This window comes from Oryctolagus cuniculus, chromosome 1, assembly GCF_051225735.1.
Source record: "Oryctolagus cuniculus isolate XC-2025 breed Fujian yellow rabbit chromosome 1, ASM5122573v1, whole genome shotgun sequence".
Taxonomy (NCBI): Eukaryota; Metazoa; Chordata; class Mammalia; order Lagomorpha; family Leporidae; genus Oryctolagus; species Oryctolagus cuniculus.
Window position 1 is genome coordinate 208,781,782 of NC_142867.1, and position 18,739 is coordinate 208,800,520.

At 39.8% G+C, this 18,739-nt stretch overlaps 1 protein-coding gene across 1 annotated transcript; it reads left to right on the plus strand.

Annotated features, from left to right (window-relative positions):
- Positions 1-3,672: 3,672 nt before the first annotated feature.
- NIPSNAP3A (nipsnap homolog 3A) lies at positions 3,673-18,378 on the plus strand. Its single transcript, XM_002708134.6, has 6 exons — positions 3,673-3,802; positions 6,636-6,846; positions 8,936-9,094; positions 11,106-11,255; positions 17,500-17,586; positions 17,678-18,378. The coding sequence occupies exons 1-6, from the start codon at positions 3,743-3,745 to the stop codon at positions 17,752-17,754; spliced, it is 744 nt and encodes a 247-aa protein (XP_002708180.1). The 5' UTR covers positions 3,673-3,742; the 3' UTR covers positions 17,755-18,378.
- Positions 18,379-18,739: the final 361 nt, after the last annotated feature.

Consider the following 18,739-nt stretch of genomic DNA (forward strand, 5'->3'; position numbering starts at 1 on the left):
AATAGAAAATTTGTTTTGGCAACCGGCAGCACTTACCAATGTTTTCCCTAAGTTATAGACATGAATTTTACCCCACACTATCTGTGTTTTCCTCTTGAATTTCCCTTCTACCTTTTTGCTGAGTGGATGTAGCTGATATTGAGGCTCTGGAGGGCACAATCGGGAGGTAGAAAAAGGCCAGGTCCTTAATTCAATGCATGAAAAAGAACGGTTTGTCAACTGGGAAAATCCCTCTGAGATTCTTAAGGAATAAGCAACCAAATTCTAGTGTGTTTGAGACATTATATATTAGTTGTCTATATATATTATAGCATTCAGTCTATCCTAATTAGTATATTCTTGAAAGATTTAACCACAAGTAGGAACACTAGATACAGCTGAAGGGGTCAGAACTAGTCTTAAATAAATTAGATGAATGGCTACCTATCAAATACTGAGACATCCAGCCTCATTTCCCTCCTTAGTCACAGGATATTGAAAGAAGGCTAATACTTCACAGATGGAACACTGTGTGCTGTAGTTCAGCATAGAGTAATTGACTAAAGAAATAATTTACTGGTAGTAATGAATGGGGCAGTGGAGTTCTCTTAGTGAAAGAGTCCACTGAGAAAACTTCACAGTGGAGCCCATTACTTAACTGGTACTAGCTATGCTGAAAGAACTTTCAAGCCAGGGCTGCGGCTCAATAGGCTAATCCTCCACCTAGCGGTGCGGGTTCTAGTCCCGGTCAGGGTGCCGGATTCTGTCCCGGTTGCCCCCCTTCCAGGCCAGCTCTCTGCTATGGCCCGGGAGTGCAGTGGAGGATGGCCCAAGTGCTTGGGCCCTGTACCCGCATGGGTGCCAGGAGAAGCACCTGGCTCCTGGCTTCGGATCAGCGCGATGTGCCAGCCACAGCATGCCGGCAGCAGTGGCCATTGGAGGGTGAACCAACGGCAAAAAAAGGAAGATCTTTCTCTCTGTCTCTCTCTCTCTCTCACTGCCCACTCTGCCTGTCAAAAAAAAAAAAAAAAAAAAAAAAAAAAAAAAAAAAACTTTCAATGTTTTTTATTCTTACTTCAAAATATAAACTGATTCACAAGGATCCCAACTACAAATATTTTTAGAAAAATCTCCTGTACCAAAAATAGAAAACAAATAAATATATAGAGAACTCAACAAAACCTGAATTAACCAGAAACAATGCTGGAAGAAGACCTAAAAAGATAACTATTAGGGTGTCTCTTGCTAACTAGCAGCATAACACAAGTGGGCATTGGTCACATGGTGCCTAGTCCTACTAGTTTCTGAGTTGTCACAAGGATATTTGTAGGCATCTAAAACACATCTTTACATTGTGTCAACTAACCTGAAATTGTGCCTCGATGTAAGTCCTGCCCCCCAACTCATCTTACTTACATTCTTCTGTACTGCTTACTATTGCTCTAGTATGCCTTTTTTTGAAATAATGATTTAGATTCCAAGGCATTTCTGTATATTACCATTTATTCATTTTTTCCAACAACTAATTATGTAATTCCCATTTAATATGAGATACTCCTTGACAAATGACATACAGAAAGTGGAGGAAGACATCCTCCTCACTTTCCCAACTTCAGAGTAAAAGGGAGAGATAAGTGCTATAATGTAAGGAGAGAAGAATGGGCCTGGAAATGGGACAAACAGGAGGAGGTGAGATGGGAGTAGGAATGAGAAGACGGGTATGGTGGGAAGAATCACTATATTCCTAAAGTTGTACTTAAGAAATTTGTGCTCATTAAATAAATGGTTTCTTTGGGAAAATATAAAATAAAAATAAAAATAAAATGTAAAAAAAAAAACCTAAAAAAAAAAGAAATAAAACACCTGTAATTAATGGCTTGTCTGTCCATCTTCAGCATATTCCTTCTACCACAGTCCAAAAACTCAAGTCAGACATCAACATTCCAGCAAGCAGAAATGAAGAAGAAACAAAGAAGGCAACAACCTCTCTTCCAACCACTTGGATCATTCAAAGGTTATAAGAGCACTGACATGTCCCACTGACTAGGATTAGCCACACGGCCACACCAAGCTAAGGATTCTATCACTAACTTGTTTTTAAAAATTCAATGTTTTACTTATTTTAAAGGAAGAGATAGAGAGGTCTTTCACCCAATGGTTCACTCTCCAAATGGACAGGACAGCTAAATCTGGGCCTGTGGCAGAGGTCGTTATCATTTAATTAAACTTCTTTCTAACAGACATTATTAAAGTTGTAGCAGAGGCTGTCCCAAGGTTAGAAGAAGAAAAAGGGAGGCATCTGTCCTGGGAATGAAATGTAGTTATTATGTGCTTGCCAATGAATGTTCCAACTGTAGTTACTATCTGCTTATATGTAACCATTTCAGACTCTGCTTGTTAGCACAGAGCAAAGATGTTAACACTTGCCAGACAGCAGATGGCTTAGTATGTGTGTAAAAAAAAAAAAAAAACTTCAGTAACTACTTTCCCATGAGCATCATTGTATCAATCCTGTGGCCACAGTTTAACATCAGAATATCCAATTAATGCAGAGACAAAGAGGCTAAAACCATATATAAGGAAATACTCCTCTTTGTTTCCACCTTGACCTTATGTCAGAATAAAAGAGTAATTCCTATTTCAAAGCCTTGGTGTCGGGGCCAGCACCATGGCTCACTTGGTTAATCCTCTGCCTGCGGCGCTGGCATCCCATATGGGCGAAGGATTCTGTCCTGGTTGCTCCTCTTCCAGTCCAGCTCTCTGCTGTGCCCCAGGAGGGCAGTGGAGGATGGCCCAAGTGCTTGGGCCCCTGCACCCACAGGGAGACCACAAAGAGTCACTTGGCTCCTGGCTTTGGGTTGGCACAGCACTGGCCGTGGCAGCCATTTGGAGAGTGAACCAACGGAAGGAGGACTTTTCTATCTATAACTCTGTCAAATTAAAAAAAAAAAAAAAAAAGCCTTGGTGTCTTCTCGGTACATGAATCCTGCCGCAGGCCAAGTCAAGGCCAGGAGGGGCCCTACTACTTGGACCACCTTCCACTGCTAATGTAACCGACAGAGACAAGTATTAGAGGAAACAATTTGAATACGGTAAATGAAGTTACTGTGGGGACCAATAATCAGAAAGGACTTGATCTGAGGTCGGCTGTTTGGCTTTTAAAGCTTACGGAACTACTTGATTTCAAACGATGTAGGTTTGAATGTGACGTCCTCACATCAGGCTCAGGACCCCAGTCCTCTGAGCCGAGGTGCAACGGGGATGGAGAAAGGAGAATCTTGCTGATCTGCTTCCGTGTCACTTACACCCTACAAAGCTTCACCTCAGCAAAACCCCCGATAAGTACAAATGCCAGGTATTACACGCGCACGTGTCCACACAGCCAGCCTCCTCCAGGACACACACGCGCGCGTTCCACACACATTTGCTAATGCCCGCCTCCGCGCACGGGAGCAGACGCGGTGTGGTCCTGAGAGGCGAACGGACGGGAACGACCTCAGCGTTCAGAATCGTCTCACACCTCTGACGTTCAGGGCAATTCCATTGAGGAAACAAAGGCAGAATCCAAGAGTCAGCGCTGACAGGGCAGACGCCAAGAGGACAGCGCCCCTGCTTCCCGGACCCGGGGCGGGACTGACCCTGCCGGCCCCGCCCCCGCCTCCGCCATTCGTCCATTCGTCGCTGCTCGTTTCCAGTCGGGAGGCCACAGACAGCGAGTGTCAGGACACAGACTAGCTGCCTTGCCAGCGCTCCAGGCCCCGCCATGCTTGTCCTCCGACACAGCCTGACTAAGGCGCTAGCTGCGCGGACACTGGCGCCTCAGGTACCCGCCGCGAGGGTGCCCCGGACCGGAGGCTCTGGGGGGAGGGGAGGGGAGGGCCGCGCATGCGCTCTCCAGCTCTCAAGCTGATGCCGGGAACGGGGCGGCGTTCCTGAGGGGCGACCAGGGTTGTATCTGCTTGTCAGGGTCGCTTCCTGTCCGACTCAAAAGGACAGAGGACTTGACTCCCCTGAGAGAAAAGCTGAGCTGCCCTGCAGACACAGCCGAGGCGCCGGCTCGGGCGGGCGTTTGGGTCGCCAGTGAGGTAGTGGCGGCGCCTGGACGAGCGCTCGCGGCTTGTGGGTCTCAGGGCCTGGTGTTGATTCGTGGCTTTACTAGCCACGGAAAGTGGGAGAAAGGTTAACCAGCTGCTCGCTACAGAATCGGCCTCCCCTTTTAAATGAACTGCACACTTCCCAGCATTTTGAGGGGAACCTTGAAGCCAAGAGGCCGCTGCCGGCTCTCCCGCTTCCCCTGCGGTCGGTCCCCGAGGGAGCAAAGTCCAGCCCCTCCCAGCAAACAGGGCGAGGAGGAGCTCCTGTAACCCTAGGTGACAGCGGTGCAAATGAAGTTTTGCTCCAGGCCAGCAACTGTCATCTCACCCAGAGATGATTGTTCCTTCTTGATGCTTAGCTTTTTACCTCTTTCTCTTGGGCGGCATAGGAAGAGAGGTTGCCTGTTCTAGAGACAGACTTTCCGGTGAACAGCAAGAGGAAGCATTAACGGCCATGCAGTCTTTAAAAGCAATTGTCTAAAAGCCCCATGTTGGTATATTTTTAACCATATTTTATAACATTTTTAAAACTCTAGGTCCTGTTAATAGATTTAGTTAAAAGTCACAAAAAAATCTTCCACAAACATTCTTTCAGTGGAAATTAAAGGGAAGCTGCACTTGTTTTTGATGGCAAGCTTAGTCATTTGGGCATTAAGAATGTAACAGACTAGACGTCAGTATAGCAGCTCAAGTTACATAATTATATTAAGCTTTATACACAAGTATAAAGCCTAGCTTTCATTAAACATACCAAATAGTCAATATAAGCCCTAATTTGTCCATACCCCTGTAGGTACCAAAACCGATTTCATAGATTTTTCTGATGTAATTAGCTTCAGGAATGCATACATGCGAATCAGACTTAGATGGCATGCATTTGTAAATTACAGTGCCTTGAGTGTGTATACATATCTGTGTAACTTGCAGATATATATTTGTTTATGTGCGTGTCCATGACACAGAGGACAATTTCTGGCAAAGCATTTCCTAATAAAAGTTAAGTTCACTCAGAACAGGAATTAAAAATTTACATAGCATATTACAAAAGAAGGGATAGTTCCATCAACTTGGTGCAACTGAAGATATTAAGTGCCCCTTTCACATTACATCTGATGAAAGGAAGGCATAAGCTTCAGCCACCCTTGCTCATTGCCCAAAAGACAGATAAACATTGGAATTTACTCCTTGCACTTGAATCTCAGTTGGGTCTCACACCATGTTGCCTTCATACTCCACCCCACCCCAGCCTCCAGAAAGACCAGGTGCTGGAACACTTGAAATACCAGTTCCAGGAATTGCCCTCCGCCTGCTGCCCCCTACCTCCACCCCATCCCTAGCCCTCCTAAAATAGAAAAAGGCCCAGCCCCTAGAGGTCAGGGCCTTCTGCCATGTGTTCCATCATGTACATGCAGGCAGTTGGTCACCCACCTCTATGAATTTATTTTCTCTGGATAAATTTGGTCTGCCTGTAAATCCGTACGCTGCCTCCTCTCTATTCTGCCCCTCTTTTCCTAATGTTTATGGTGCCCCATGTGAGGAGGCACCAATCTGCAACTCTTTAACATCTGTGATTACAATAGTGCCTTAGATAATTCTGACTCCTTAAAATTTCCTATTTCAGCATTCATATACTCTATCACTATAATGAAATCTATTTAGATAGGCCATAGCTTACTAATACATTGGTTACGTTCCAGTCCTGTTTTTTAAGCAGTTATTTGCTTCATGGAATTTAGGAAATACTTTCACCCTCAATAGCAATTTCCATTTTAAAAAAAGTTTTCTGATATTAAACATATTTTCATTGTGCCTGCCAAAAGATGTGCATATTTTATAAAATTACTTTGTATGCATAATTCTGACACACATTATGTGGACTCAAGATGGAATATTGACTAAATAGGAGAAACCTTTTTGAAAATTTAAGACTCCTAATTGCAGTTCTCGAGTGAAAGAATATCTTTAAGACCCTAATGCCTTCTTAGGAACAGCTTTCTCAAGAAAAAGTGACTAAGGATAATCCCCCACTAGGAAATAGTAGCTGAATATTCAGCATACTTAAAAGTAATTATCTCGGGGCTGGCACTGTGGTATAGCTGGTAAACTTGTCACCTGCAGTGCTGGCATCCCATATGGGTGCTGGTTCGATTCCCAGGTGCTCCACTTCTGATCCAGCTCTCTGCTATGGCCTGGGAAAGCAGCAGACAATGGCCCAAGTCCTTGGGCCCCTTCACCTGGGTGGGAGACCCGGGGGAAGCTCCTGGCTCCTGGCTTCCGATCAACCTAGCTCTGGCCGTTGCCGCCATTTAAGGAGTGAACCAGCGCATGGAAGATACCCCCCTCTCTCTCTACCTCTCAAATAAATAAATCTTAAAAAAATAAATAAAAGTAATTATCTTTATTGACATTTCTACATGAACACATGTGTAGAGAATTGACAAGAAAATTACACACCTAGCTTGTGAATTTCCTGAGTATCCCTTGTTTCCAGACTCAGATTCGGTTGTAATACAATATAATAAATCCTGCCTTCCAGAAAACATTTACATTTTCTTTCTTCAGGTGTGCTCATCTTTTGCCACAGGCCCCAGACAAAAAGATGGAACATTTTATGAATTTCGTACTTATTCTCTAAAGCCCTCAAAGATGAATGAATTCCTGGAAAATTTTAAGAAAAATGTTCATCTTCGGACAGCTCACTCTGAATTGGTTGGCTATTGGCGTGTTGAATTTGGTGGTAGAATGAATAAAGTGTTTCATATTTGGAAGTATGGTAAGAGTCATCCACCTTTAATGTTTAGCACAGATTTTCATTCTGTTAGATGTTATATGAGACTTATTTCTTGGATCTGTATTACTTGGTTATATGCAGGTTAAGTAAAACTGTTATAAAATAATACACTACCAAAAATTCAATTATTACTCTTCCCAGAATTACAGTTCTGATAACTCCTTACTCTAAAGAGCTCTTAGGTTAACCTAAATGGGAAAAAGTGTTGTCTCATGCTGGCATTTGGCGAGTGAGCCAACATATGTAAATGTAAACTCTTCATTGATTTGCCTCTCAAATTTAAAAAAAGGGGGGGGGACTAATCTCAAAAAAATTTTAGAGTGGCTTTTTGTAAAGATAGTTTTTGAAGAATTTAAAGCAGTAATCACAGAAGCCCAAGTGAGTTAAGATCACAAAAGGAAGTAAGTAGTTTCTTCTATTAAAACTGAAACTAAATATAAATATTGTCAGAAATATTCAAGCATATGAGGGCTTTAGGAAAAATGGAGTCTTAAAGGGGATAATTGTCAGCTTTTAAGCCTGACCTAACTCTGAGATTTAATAATTGTTAGGTTTAGAGACTACTTTTTTTCTTATTTGAGAGCCAGACAGAGGGAGGGAGGAAGGGAGAGAATTCCCATCCACTGGTTCACTAAATGTCCACAGTGGCAGAGGTTAGGTAAGGCCAGAGCCAGAAGCTGAAAATAAAGTCCAGGTTTCCCACATGGGAGGCAGTAACCCCATGAATTGAACTAGCTGCCTAACCAGAGTCTATCTATATTGGCAAGCAACTGGAGATAGGAGCCAGAGCCTGGAACTGAACAAAAGCACTCCAATGTGGGTTGGAGGTGTCACAGTCACTCCCTAGAAATTACTTTTTATTCATTTCTTTACTCAAGAGTTTCAGGGAATTCCCTATTATACCACCCTAGGGAAGTTAAGAAAAAGAATCAGAGTTCTTTCCATATTGAAGGTGGCCCAATGCTGGTTTCGCAGAGGAAAGAGAACGGGTTTACAGGAATCATCACGTTTGTTACTCCAGGGTCCACATCAGGACTTAATGATAGGCGCAAGCTGTTAGTTACTTCATTTAGTGTTTTGTCATCTGTGTCAAATTAATATTTGTAAAGTATTTCAACATGAAAGTAGTCATTACATACCTAACATGGGCATATTTTAGGATTTTTCCCTATTGTAATGGAATAAGCCCCGTTGAAACAATGTATGCTTTAGGTATGGTACAGATTAAATCGTAGCTCATTGAAACAACTAATAAAATCCTGATATACTTGACTTAGTGTAAAATTGGTTGTTACTCTTCATCCCTAACACCACCATTTAAAACTTTTGTCATGAGTCTTATGAAGTCCTCATAGTAAATATAGTTCTACATCCATAAATTGGTAAAGTATAATATACCTGTTTGAATAACTCAGAAAGAAGAAAAATAAGTGCTGGGGAAAATGAATGGATGACAAGTAAGACAATGAACACTATTTGTTTAAAAGCTATTTGTGCAAAGGAAAAGAGGCATTAAAAAAGAAAATTTTAATTTCACTTACGTTAAATTTGTTTCAAGGTATATCTCGATCTGACCACTTATCACCACTACCACCAAGGAAAAATAGTCTTTCTTTAAAGTAGTACTGTCAGCTAAATGCCATGATTAAATTAATAAGAGTAGTCCACATATATTGAATGCTAACAAGAGTTTGTAGCTCTTTTTATGTTTTAATTCATTTAATCCTTCTAACAATGGAAATAGATATTACATTATTATCTCCTTTTCATAAACTAAAAAACTGAGGCATAGAGTCAGTAATTTACCTAATTCACAGAACTATATCCTAAGTGTTAGAGCATATTAAGCCCATTATATGACTTTATAATTAGTTTTTAATATTTCTATTTCCATTTAAACTGCAACATAAGGGCAGATACCATATATGTTTATGTGGTTACCTCCAAAAACAAAACATGATGTTTCTCTATACTATCCATGAACATAACACTAACTTGAATGAAATCCAGAAAAGCAGAGGCAATTTTAAATTGAGAATTCTTAGTTTTTCTTAATTCCTTCCTCCCATAGATAATTTTGCTCATCGAACTGAAGTTCGGAAAGCTTTGGCCAAAGATAAGGAATGGCAAGAACAATTCCTCATTCCAAATTTGCCTCTTGTGGATAAACAAGAGAGTGAAATTACTTACCTGGTACCATGGTGCAAACTAGAAAAGCCTCCAAAAGAAGGTAAGTCCTTCCTGAGACGTTTTGAGAGTTGATGACTGCGATATTTAAGCTCTTAAGCTGGAAAGGCCAAAGTTCCACTGGAAAAACAATGAAATTAATCGTGTTTTTTTATAGAAATACTGTGGTTGTTGAGATAAAAATAAATTGAAGCTCTTAGTTTATCCTTTAAAAAAAAAAAAAAAGGTAAATGCTGACATCTTTTTCCCCAAATGGGATCTTATTGATTTCTAAAGCATACTCTGTTGTAGAAATAGTCTACTTAGTCAGTAAAGGTTGAGAGGTCATACGCTGGAAGCAGGGAACATGTGGATAGGTAAAGGATGGGATATTGTATTTTGGCATAATTTTGAATAATAGACATGCTTAAATATAAAAGTGTTTTCCACAAATTATAGCTAATCTTTACTCATTAAGTAAAACTTTGCTTATAAAATTAGCGGTAATGAATTAACAAATTGCCAAGTTATGTTACTGTAGTCTAATTTTTGTGTCTTCTTTCCTGTTTCTCAGTTTGAAAATAATTCCTTAAGACTTGTCTTCTTGCTGATTTTACTTCTCGCTGACTTAAAGAAACTATAACCTCAATCCAGTTTTAAACAAAGGTCAGATTAGAAAAGCATAAACTAAGTTAAATGTTATTTCTCCCTTATTCCTAACTTTGTAGTATATTTTAGATTACAAGAAATTTGAAGTCTTACTTGAATCCTGTCTACTCACATCTCCTCTCCTGTCTTAGTGATATCCCATAATTCTTCAGTAACTGCACTTTCTTCCTTTTTCTTGTCTAATCTACTTGTCTCTAGTTTCTTTTTCTACCCAGTACTTCTGACCAGAGATAAAAAGCTTTTCAAGAATTTACATGGATATTTAAGAGCAATAAGACCCTCTCCTTCAGGAATTTTTCCTTCAAGAATTGAGATACAAATTCAGTTTTCTTGCTGTTCCTGTTAGAAATGGAATTTTACAGGGTGAAATTATACGAAGAAAAGGGTATTTCCTCCCAAAATTGAAAAGAAGAGGGAAGTGTAGGAGATCAGAAAATACTTATTCATTTCTTTTCTAGAAGACTTGAGCGGCTCAAAAATCCTGTTTCAGTTGCGGACATTTAGTCTGGCAGTGAAGATGCTGGCATCTCACGTTGGAATACAAGGGTTCCATGTCCAGCCCCAGCTCCTGACTCCAGCTACCTGCTAGTGCAGACCCTGGGAGGCAGCAGTGATAGCTCAGCTACTGGGTTCCTGCCATTCATGTGGGAGACCTGGATTGAGTTCCCAGCTCCTGGCTTCAGCCAAGCCCAGTCCCAACCAGCGATGTGGATATTTATTTGGGAAGTGAACCAGTGGATGGAATTGATATCTGCTCTCTTTTGCTTTCTCTCTCTTCCCCACCCCATTAAATAAAATTGTTAAAAATTCATAAAATATCCTATTTCATTTTAGATCTCCATATCTGTTTTAATGACAAATTTGACAGATTGAAAAGATTTCGGATAGTTGCTTATATAATAGATTTTAGTCCTTTTGTCTCTTCTATGATTAATCTTAATACCTGACCCTTAAACATGAACAAGGACTTTCTAAACATAAAAGCCAGGAAAAATAATGCAAGGAATTAATAAATATGACTATATAAATAAGTATATATGGATGTTTCTTTAAAATCAGTAGCCTTCCACTATTGGATTCAAATAAACCTTATTAACAATTGCTTGAATGGGATAGGCTTTGTGGCACAGCAGGTTAAGCTGCAACTTGGTAAACCTGCATCCCATATCAGTTAGTATCCTGGCTCCCCTGCTTCCAATCCATATTCCTGCTAATGAGTCTGAGAAGGCAATGATGATGGCCTAAGTACATGGGCCCTGCCACCCCACGTGGGAAACCAGCCCTGGCTGTTGTGGCCATTGGGGGAACTAGCAGATGGAAGATTGATCTCTATTTCAAGTAAATAAATCTTGTTTAAAAATGCCTTGAATGTCTTCTGTAATATGATTTTTTTCTCCCTATTCTAGGAGTCTATGAACTGGCTACTTTTCAGATGAAACCAGGTGGCCCAGCTCTGTGGGGTGATGCATTTAAAAGGGCAGTCAATGCCCATGTTGCTCTAGGATACACAAAATTAGTAGGTGTTTTCCACACAGAATATGGAGCACTCAACAGAGGTACAGTTAATTCATTTCTTCTATGAAATTGCAGTGTATAATGATCTAAGTTCATAGGGTCAACTTGCCTCTCTTTTTCGTTATGGTGTCTAGTTTATTGACAAATTATTGTGGGTTTTTTGTAATTTTAAAGGTGGCAAAAATAGATACACATTTCTTACAATGTTAATATCATGTTCTTTCATATGCTGAGTTGATTTTTTTATAATACATCAAAATAATGAAAACTGAAGAGAGCCTCAAAATATTTATTTTCATCTTTTTTCCTCTAAGTGTATACTTTTATTTTTTAAAAAATCACTTTGGGTAGAGAGCTATTTCTAAATGAAAATGTAATACCTATTTTTTATAAATGCTAAAACAAGGACAACCTCAAAGGGGAAAATTACTCATTTCCTATTACTTTAAAATAAAACTGTTATACATATATAAATGACCATAAGAATATCAAGTCCAGCATGTTATTTGAAATAAACAGGCTAGAAGCAATGCATATACATGATCAACATGACTTCCTAACACTCTAGCAGTAAAAATTTCAGAAAAACTTTTTTGGGAAATTCTAAAAAATGTGTGTAATGTTTCTATGGAAGGATAAATGTCTAAAAATAGCTAATAAAATATTTGAAAGACTCATTTTACACAATTGATTCTTCGGCTTCCCTGCTTGAATGTTCAGTGGATGTCTAACCTATTCAAATCTGAGCTCCTGATCTTTACCCAGAAATTCAACTTCTAGTAATACTCATATGTTCAAAGAAAGTAATCAGAAAATCTTTAAAAATACCTATTGTCAAATTGGAAAAGAGGAAGAAATTATGAAAATTATCATTTATCTCACATATGCAAAAATAAAATGCAAATGGATTATAGAGTACATGTAAAAGTTGTAGTCATAGAATTATTAAAATATTGTGAATTCATGGATGGGCACTTTATTTCTAAGCCCAAATTACGTGAAGAAAACTGCGGCCTGCCAGGGAGGCAGGGCACGAAGGCATGTGTTAGGACCTGAAAGATAGTGAACAATGCCTCTACAGGGCAAAACCAGAGGGAACCCAGGTGGAAGTCCATACAGGTCCTGATGTGCAAATCAGTCATCTGACTTGGGTATAGGGGTAAAAGACTACTAGAACCATCTAGTGGCGGGTTCCCTCCAGACAGCTGGTGTTCTTGCACCCTCAGTTTTATCCTGTAAAGCAAATGATTGGAGGTCTTCAGGCAGAAACCATCTCAACCTGCCCTCAAACTTTAACTGAGTCAGAAGCCCAGCTTGCTGGCTTGGGGCTGGGCATGAAATGAGAGTACCTAGTAGGGCACCTTTGGTGAGCAGAACTGGTGCTGCCACATGAATGAAACCACCCGGTTAAAGCTGCCGATGCGGACACTCACAGACCCCACAAAAGTGCTGGGTTATATAGACAGCAGGACAGTGGCCATAGAAGTCGGAATTCACTAAGGAGTGTCTAACAACTCACCTGCCAAATCAGCTACCTTGAAAAATAGATGGCCCTGGAGAGGCACTGGCAGTAGGCAGAGCAGGAAGAGTGGCAAGGAGGAAAGACCAAGAAATCCGGGAGAGCCGGCTGCCCTCTAGGCTCTGTCCACCTCCTCTGCCCCCATGGACGCTACTCCAAGACAAGTAGGAGGGCTGCTGGGATGAGCCTTGAAGCCTAGTGCGCAGGCTGGGTGGAGCTGCCCCAGGTGCAGATTTTAGAGGTACTGGGAAAAAAGGGGAGGGTGGGGCGAGGCGAGGCGAGGCCAACTGTGAGGACAGGTGGAAGTCAACTGATGATTTTATAATACATGCCCCAAATCACTGTAAATGAAATACAAAAGCTAAAAGAAAAATGTAAATTATGAAAAAATAGACATAAAGATGGCTATAACATGGGACACCTGGATTGAGTCCAGCTCCCAGGCATTTGCTGAGTGAACCAGCAAATGGATGTCTCTCTTTGCTTCTCATATAAAATAAAATAAATACAAATTTTAAATAAAGTTGAAAGGAGATGCAGATTAAAGCAGTAACTGCATCATTTTCCACCCAGCAAAGACATACTTACATAGTAGGCTATTAGGTCAGGGAGAAATTAAGTAATCATTTACTGAGTGTGACTCCTTTGAAAAAATGCAAAAAAATGTGATAGTACAAATAGAAAGACTCCATTTTTAAAAATTATCTTTGCTAGCATTTCTTCTGGGTTATATACATGGATGTGTATTGTGGGTATGTTTAGTTACATACAAAAGAAATTTGACCATATACAAAATACAGTTATATTTGAATTGTAAAATTAAAAGATTTTTTAAATTCTTTGATTTTCTATATTAAATATGTATAACTTTTATAAGAAAACTACTGAAAACTTTTGTACACAGAATTTTTTTAAACAAAAACAATTATTTGAAAGGCAGAGTTAGCTAGAGGGAGAGACAAAGAGATCTTTCATCCTCTAGTTCACTCCCCAAATGACTGCAGCTACTGGGGCTGGGACTGGGACAGGCCAAAGCCAGAAGCCAAAAACTTCTTCCAGGTCTCTGATGTGAGTACATAGGCCCATGAATTTGGGCCATCTTCTGCTACTGCTTTCTCAGGCCATCAGCAGGGAGCTGGATCCAAAGTGGAGAAGCCAGGGATTGAACCTGTGCCCATATGGGATGCTACACCACAGTGCTGGCTTCTATACACACATTTCTTAAACTTAAATTTATTATCAGCATAGTGGAAGAATGACTGTGTACTGAATATAAATTGGTATACCATCTCTGGAGGACAAAGTATAGTATATACTGCATCTGTGTAAGCTTATCTATGTATATAATATATGTTCTTAGGTTCTCTCAATTTAAATTCTAGGAGTTCATATTAAATATTAATTTATATTAATTACTATGTTATGTTGTATATCAGATCTAGATTGCCTGGGTCGAATCCCACCCCATCACTTCATGACTTCATGCCATTGTGTAATTTACTTAACCTCACTCTGCCTTAGTTTCCTCATCCATAAAATGATAGTAATAATAACCTACTACCTAGATTATTAAATGAATTAATACATAAAAAGGCTTTAAAAGCCAGGCCTGGCAAATAGGAAGTGCACAATAAATATCAGTAGTAGTTGTCAAGAATGTTATTATTGTAGGTTTAGATGTAGATGCGGCTCTAAGTTTATGTGCACTTTGATTACAAAAAGGAAATGCTGGAAACAGCATGAAAGTACCAACTTATATAATAAATACATTTGTAATACTCAAGTAGAAATATATATATACATCATATGTATCATAAAAATATATAAACATAAACATTGTTTGTATTTAAGTAAATATATAACCATATGTAAAAATATGGAAATGATACACCAAGATGTAAAAGTGGTTATTTGGGGATGATGGGATTAGAAATGCTTTTTAGGGGACAGTGCTGTGGTCTAGTGGGTAAAAGCCACTGCCTGCAGTGCCAACATCCCATATGGGTGCTGGTTCGAGTCCTGGCTGCTCCATTTCTGATCCAGCTCTCTGCTATGGCCTGGAAAAGCAGAAGATGGCCCAAGTTGGGGAGACCCAGAAGAAGCTCCTGGCTCCTGGCTTCAGACTGACATAGCTCTGGCTGGTGCAGCGATTTGGGGAGCAAACAAGCAGGTGCAAGACTGATCTCTCTCTGCCTCTCCATAACTCTGCTTTTCAAATAAATAAATAAATATTTTTAAATGCTTTTTATTCTCTCCTTTATCTACATTTTCCAAAAATCTGTACAGCTAATGTAGTAAAGTTTTAAATTATTATTATTAATTTTTTATTGAAAAAGCAGAGAGATATCAAGAGATTGAGACAGATAGAAATCTCCCATTCACCAGTTTACACCCTAAATGCCCACAATGGCCAGGACCAAAGCAGGGAGCCAAGAACTTATTCTGAGTCTCCCGTATGGACAGCAGGTACCCAACTACTTGAGCCATCACCTGTTGCCTCCCAGCACGCACATTAACAGGAAGCTGGAACTGGGAGTAGAGCCAAGACTTGAACCCAGGTACTGCAATGGGGGATGCAGATGTCCAAGCAGTAAATTATCTGTTATGCCAAGCACCCACCCCATAGATTTTATTTAGCAAAAAACTTGCTGGGGCCGGCGCCGTGGCTTATTTGGTTAATCCTCCGCCTGCAGTGCCAGCATCCCACATGGGTGCCAAGTTCTAGTCTCAGTTGCTTCTCTTCCAGGCAAGCTCTCTGCTATGACCCAGGAGGGCAGTGGAGGATGGCCCAAGTGCCTGGGCCCCTGCACCCGCATGGGAGACCAGGAGGAAGCACCTGGCTCCCGGCTTCGGATGGGTGCAGCACCCGTAGCGGCCATTTGTGGGGTGAACCAACGGAAGGAAGACCTTTCTCTCTGGCTCTCTCTCTCATTGTCTATAACTCTACCTGTCAAATAAATAAAAAAAGAAAAACTTGCTGATAATTATGTACAGTATAATCTATTTCAGTATTTTGTAGAATACTGAAATATTGAGAATATTCCAAACTGTCAACAATAAAAGGTTTGGATAAAAAGTTCTTATATTCAGGGCCAGCATTGTGATTTAGCAGGTTAAGTTACTGTCATATCTGCCACCAGTTGTTCCACTTTTGATCCAGCTCCCTGCTAATGTATCTAGGAAAGCAGCAGAAGATGGTCCAAAAGCTTGAGCCCTGCCACCCATGGAGACCTGGATGAGTTCCAAGCTCCTGGCTTTAACTTGGTCCAGCCCTAGCCATTGCAGCCACTTTGGGAGTAAAGCAACATATGGAAGATACCTCTCTCTCTTTCTCTTTCTTCCCTTCTCTCTCTATAACTCTTTAAAATAAATAAACATTTTTTTAAAAAGTTGTCATAAATAAGAAGGAATTCATATTGCCATTAACAATATACTTGATATAGGAGTCGGAGCTGCTGTGCTATGGTAAGTTAAACCTCCACCTGCAGCACCAGCATTCCATATGGGCACCCATTTGAGTCCCAGCTGCTCCTTTTCCTATCCAGCTCCCTGCTAAAGGCCTGGGAAAGCAGTGGGAGATGGCCCAAGTGCTTGGGCCCCTGCACCCACATGGGAGACCTGGAAGAAGCTCCTGGCTCCTAGCTGCACTGTTGCAGCTATTTGGGGAGTGAACGAGTGGATGGGAGACCTTTCTCCTCCCTGTCCCTCTAACTCTGTGTATCAAATAAATAAATTAATCTTTAGAATATGTATATGACATAGAAAATTCTCATTGTTGATTTTTTTTTTTTTGACAGGCAGAGTTAGAGTTAGACAGTGAGAGAGAAAGAGAGACAGAGAGAAAGGTCTTCCTTCTGTTGGTTCAACCCCCAAATAGCCACTACGCCAATCCAAAACCAGGAGCCAGGTGCTTCCTCCTGGTCTCCCATGTGGGTGCAGGGCCCAAGCACTTGGGCCATCCTCCACTGCACTCCCGGGCCACAGCAGAGAGCTGGACTGGAAGAGGAACAACCGTGACAGAATCCGGCACCCCAACCAGGACTAGAACCCCGGGGAGCCGGCGCCGCAGGTATAGGATTAGCCTAGTGAGCCGCGGTACCAGCCTCGTTGATTTTTAAAAATCTACTAATTTAATGCACAGTAAGACCCTAATTTGGTTTACCCATTTAAGGAAGTATACCCAATATTAATAGAAGTTTATCTAGACCTCTATTTATCTAAGATTACACTAATTTCTTTTTATCATTAAGTTTTCTACCACAAAGTTTTATAATCTTTTTTTAAATAAATATAAGAGGTAATGAAATCTGGATCTAGCCTTAATTGTACTGTTAGCTGTATTAGTTTGTATCCCCCTTCAGTCTTCTATTTCCAAGTTGATTAATTTATAAATTCCCTTCCAAAGTCTGACTTTTCTGATATTTTATATATTTAAAAACTATCTTTAGAAACCTATTCTAAAGAACTAATACAGGTTGAGCATCCCTAATGGGAAATCCAAAATCCAAAATGCTGCATTTCAGATCTCCAGACTGGGAATGCTCAACTTATAAGATGTATCAAATATCCCAAAATCTGAAAAACTGAAATCTGAAGCACTTTGAATTAGGAAAACTCAACCTGTGTAAAACTAACATGTTTGGCTTTACTCTTTTGACATCACTATTCTGATTACAAGATAAGACAACATTGCTGAGTCATTTTCTTGTGTTTTTTATGTCTGAATGCCGTATTACTTAGCATCAACTTCTGGTTTATTTCTGCAGTTCATGTTCTTTGGTGGAATGAAACTATGGATAGCCGTGCTGCTGGGAGACATCTGTCTCATGAGGATCCCAGAGTTGTGGCGGCTGGTAAGCTGTTCCACTAGGCATGAATTATTTTTTAGAACAAATTTGATTTAGTCACTAACTCTGTGTGCCTTTTTATGAAATGTTTTTCCAGTTCGGGAAAGTGTCAACTATCTAGTGTCTCAGCAGAATATGCTTCTGATTCCTGCATCATTTTCACCATTGAAATAGTTTGCTTCCAAAATATCAACAGCTTCACTAACTGGTGTATGATGTGTCTGTTAATGGTGCTTAAGTTCTCCCAAGAGTTCCTCACTTGTATTTGCAGACAGTGGTAAGTTAACTCACTGTAGTTCTTGCATTTTTGAAAGCCACTTCTGTCCTTTGTCACCACCACTTCAGGAAATAGTTCTGCTCATTTCCCCAATGGCATTTCAGTACCTATTATACCTTAGAAATGGCTGTCACCCACTTTGTGATCTTGTGTTTTCTTATTTGTTTCAGAATGTCTCTCCTTGTGTATTTTGATAACCGTTTGCTTTATATTGTGTTCTTACAATATTCAAATAATGATTTTCTATTTCCCTGCCTGACAATATTTTTATAGTAATCATATATAATATCTACATTTTCATTGTATCTGTTTTTTCTAAGATTTAAAAAATTTTTCCCAGTAATGTTTATTTTGCAGCATCAAACGGAATTCATAAAAATAATAGATCAAGTATATTTCTTTACTTTGGAAAAGTAAATTATTATCTATTCATTGTGGTTTTCATATAATGTAACCAGGAAAATAATGTAATTACGTCATGCCATTAAAAAAATAAAGAATACTTGGTTTATGTGCTGAAATGTGTTCATTTATAGTTTTACTGATTTTGGCTTCATTTAGTATCACTATTTAGCAAAGTTCTTGGGATATTTATTTGTTTTAAGGACATTGTTATAGCTGTGGAAATGCTTGCCCTAATAAAGTCTATGTATCCATTCTGATTTTATTAATTTGCATCTTATATTTATATTCTCTGGAACTCTTACTATGTTGTTACAGGGTAGTGTCATAGCAATAATTTACCAACTTTAGTTAAGTGTTAAGTTTCATCAGAAAATAACATGGTAGTAACCCCAGAAGGAGAGTTTGTTGAATAATGCCATAAATGTTCTATGGTTTTCCTTGAGACATCTTTAATTTCCAATTGACTATATGCCTTTA

What these genes read in the sequence shown, in the direction of transcription:
- NIPSNAP3A (XM_002708134.6), top strand. Translation starts at nt 3,743, where the DNA reads ATGCTTGTCCTCCGACACAGCCTGACTAAGGCGCTAGCTGCGCGGACA. An exon ending in ATATGGAGCACTCAACAGAG is followed by an intron (nt 11,256 to 17,499) that starts GTACAGTTAATT and finishes TTATTTCTGCAG; the next exon opens with TTCATGTTCTTTGGTGGAAT. An exon ending in TCCCAGAGTTGTGGCGGCTG is followed by an intron (nt 17,587 to 17,677) that starts GTAAGCTGTTCC and finishes ATGTTTTTCCAG; the next exon opens with TTCGGGAAAGTGTCAACTAT.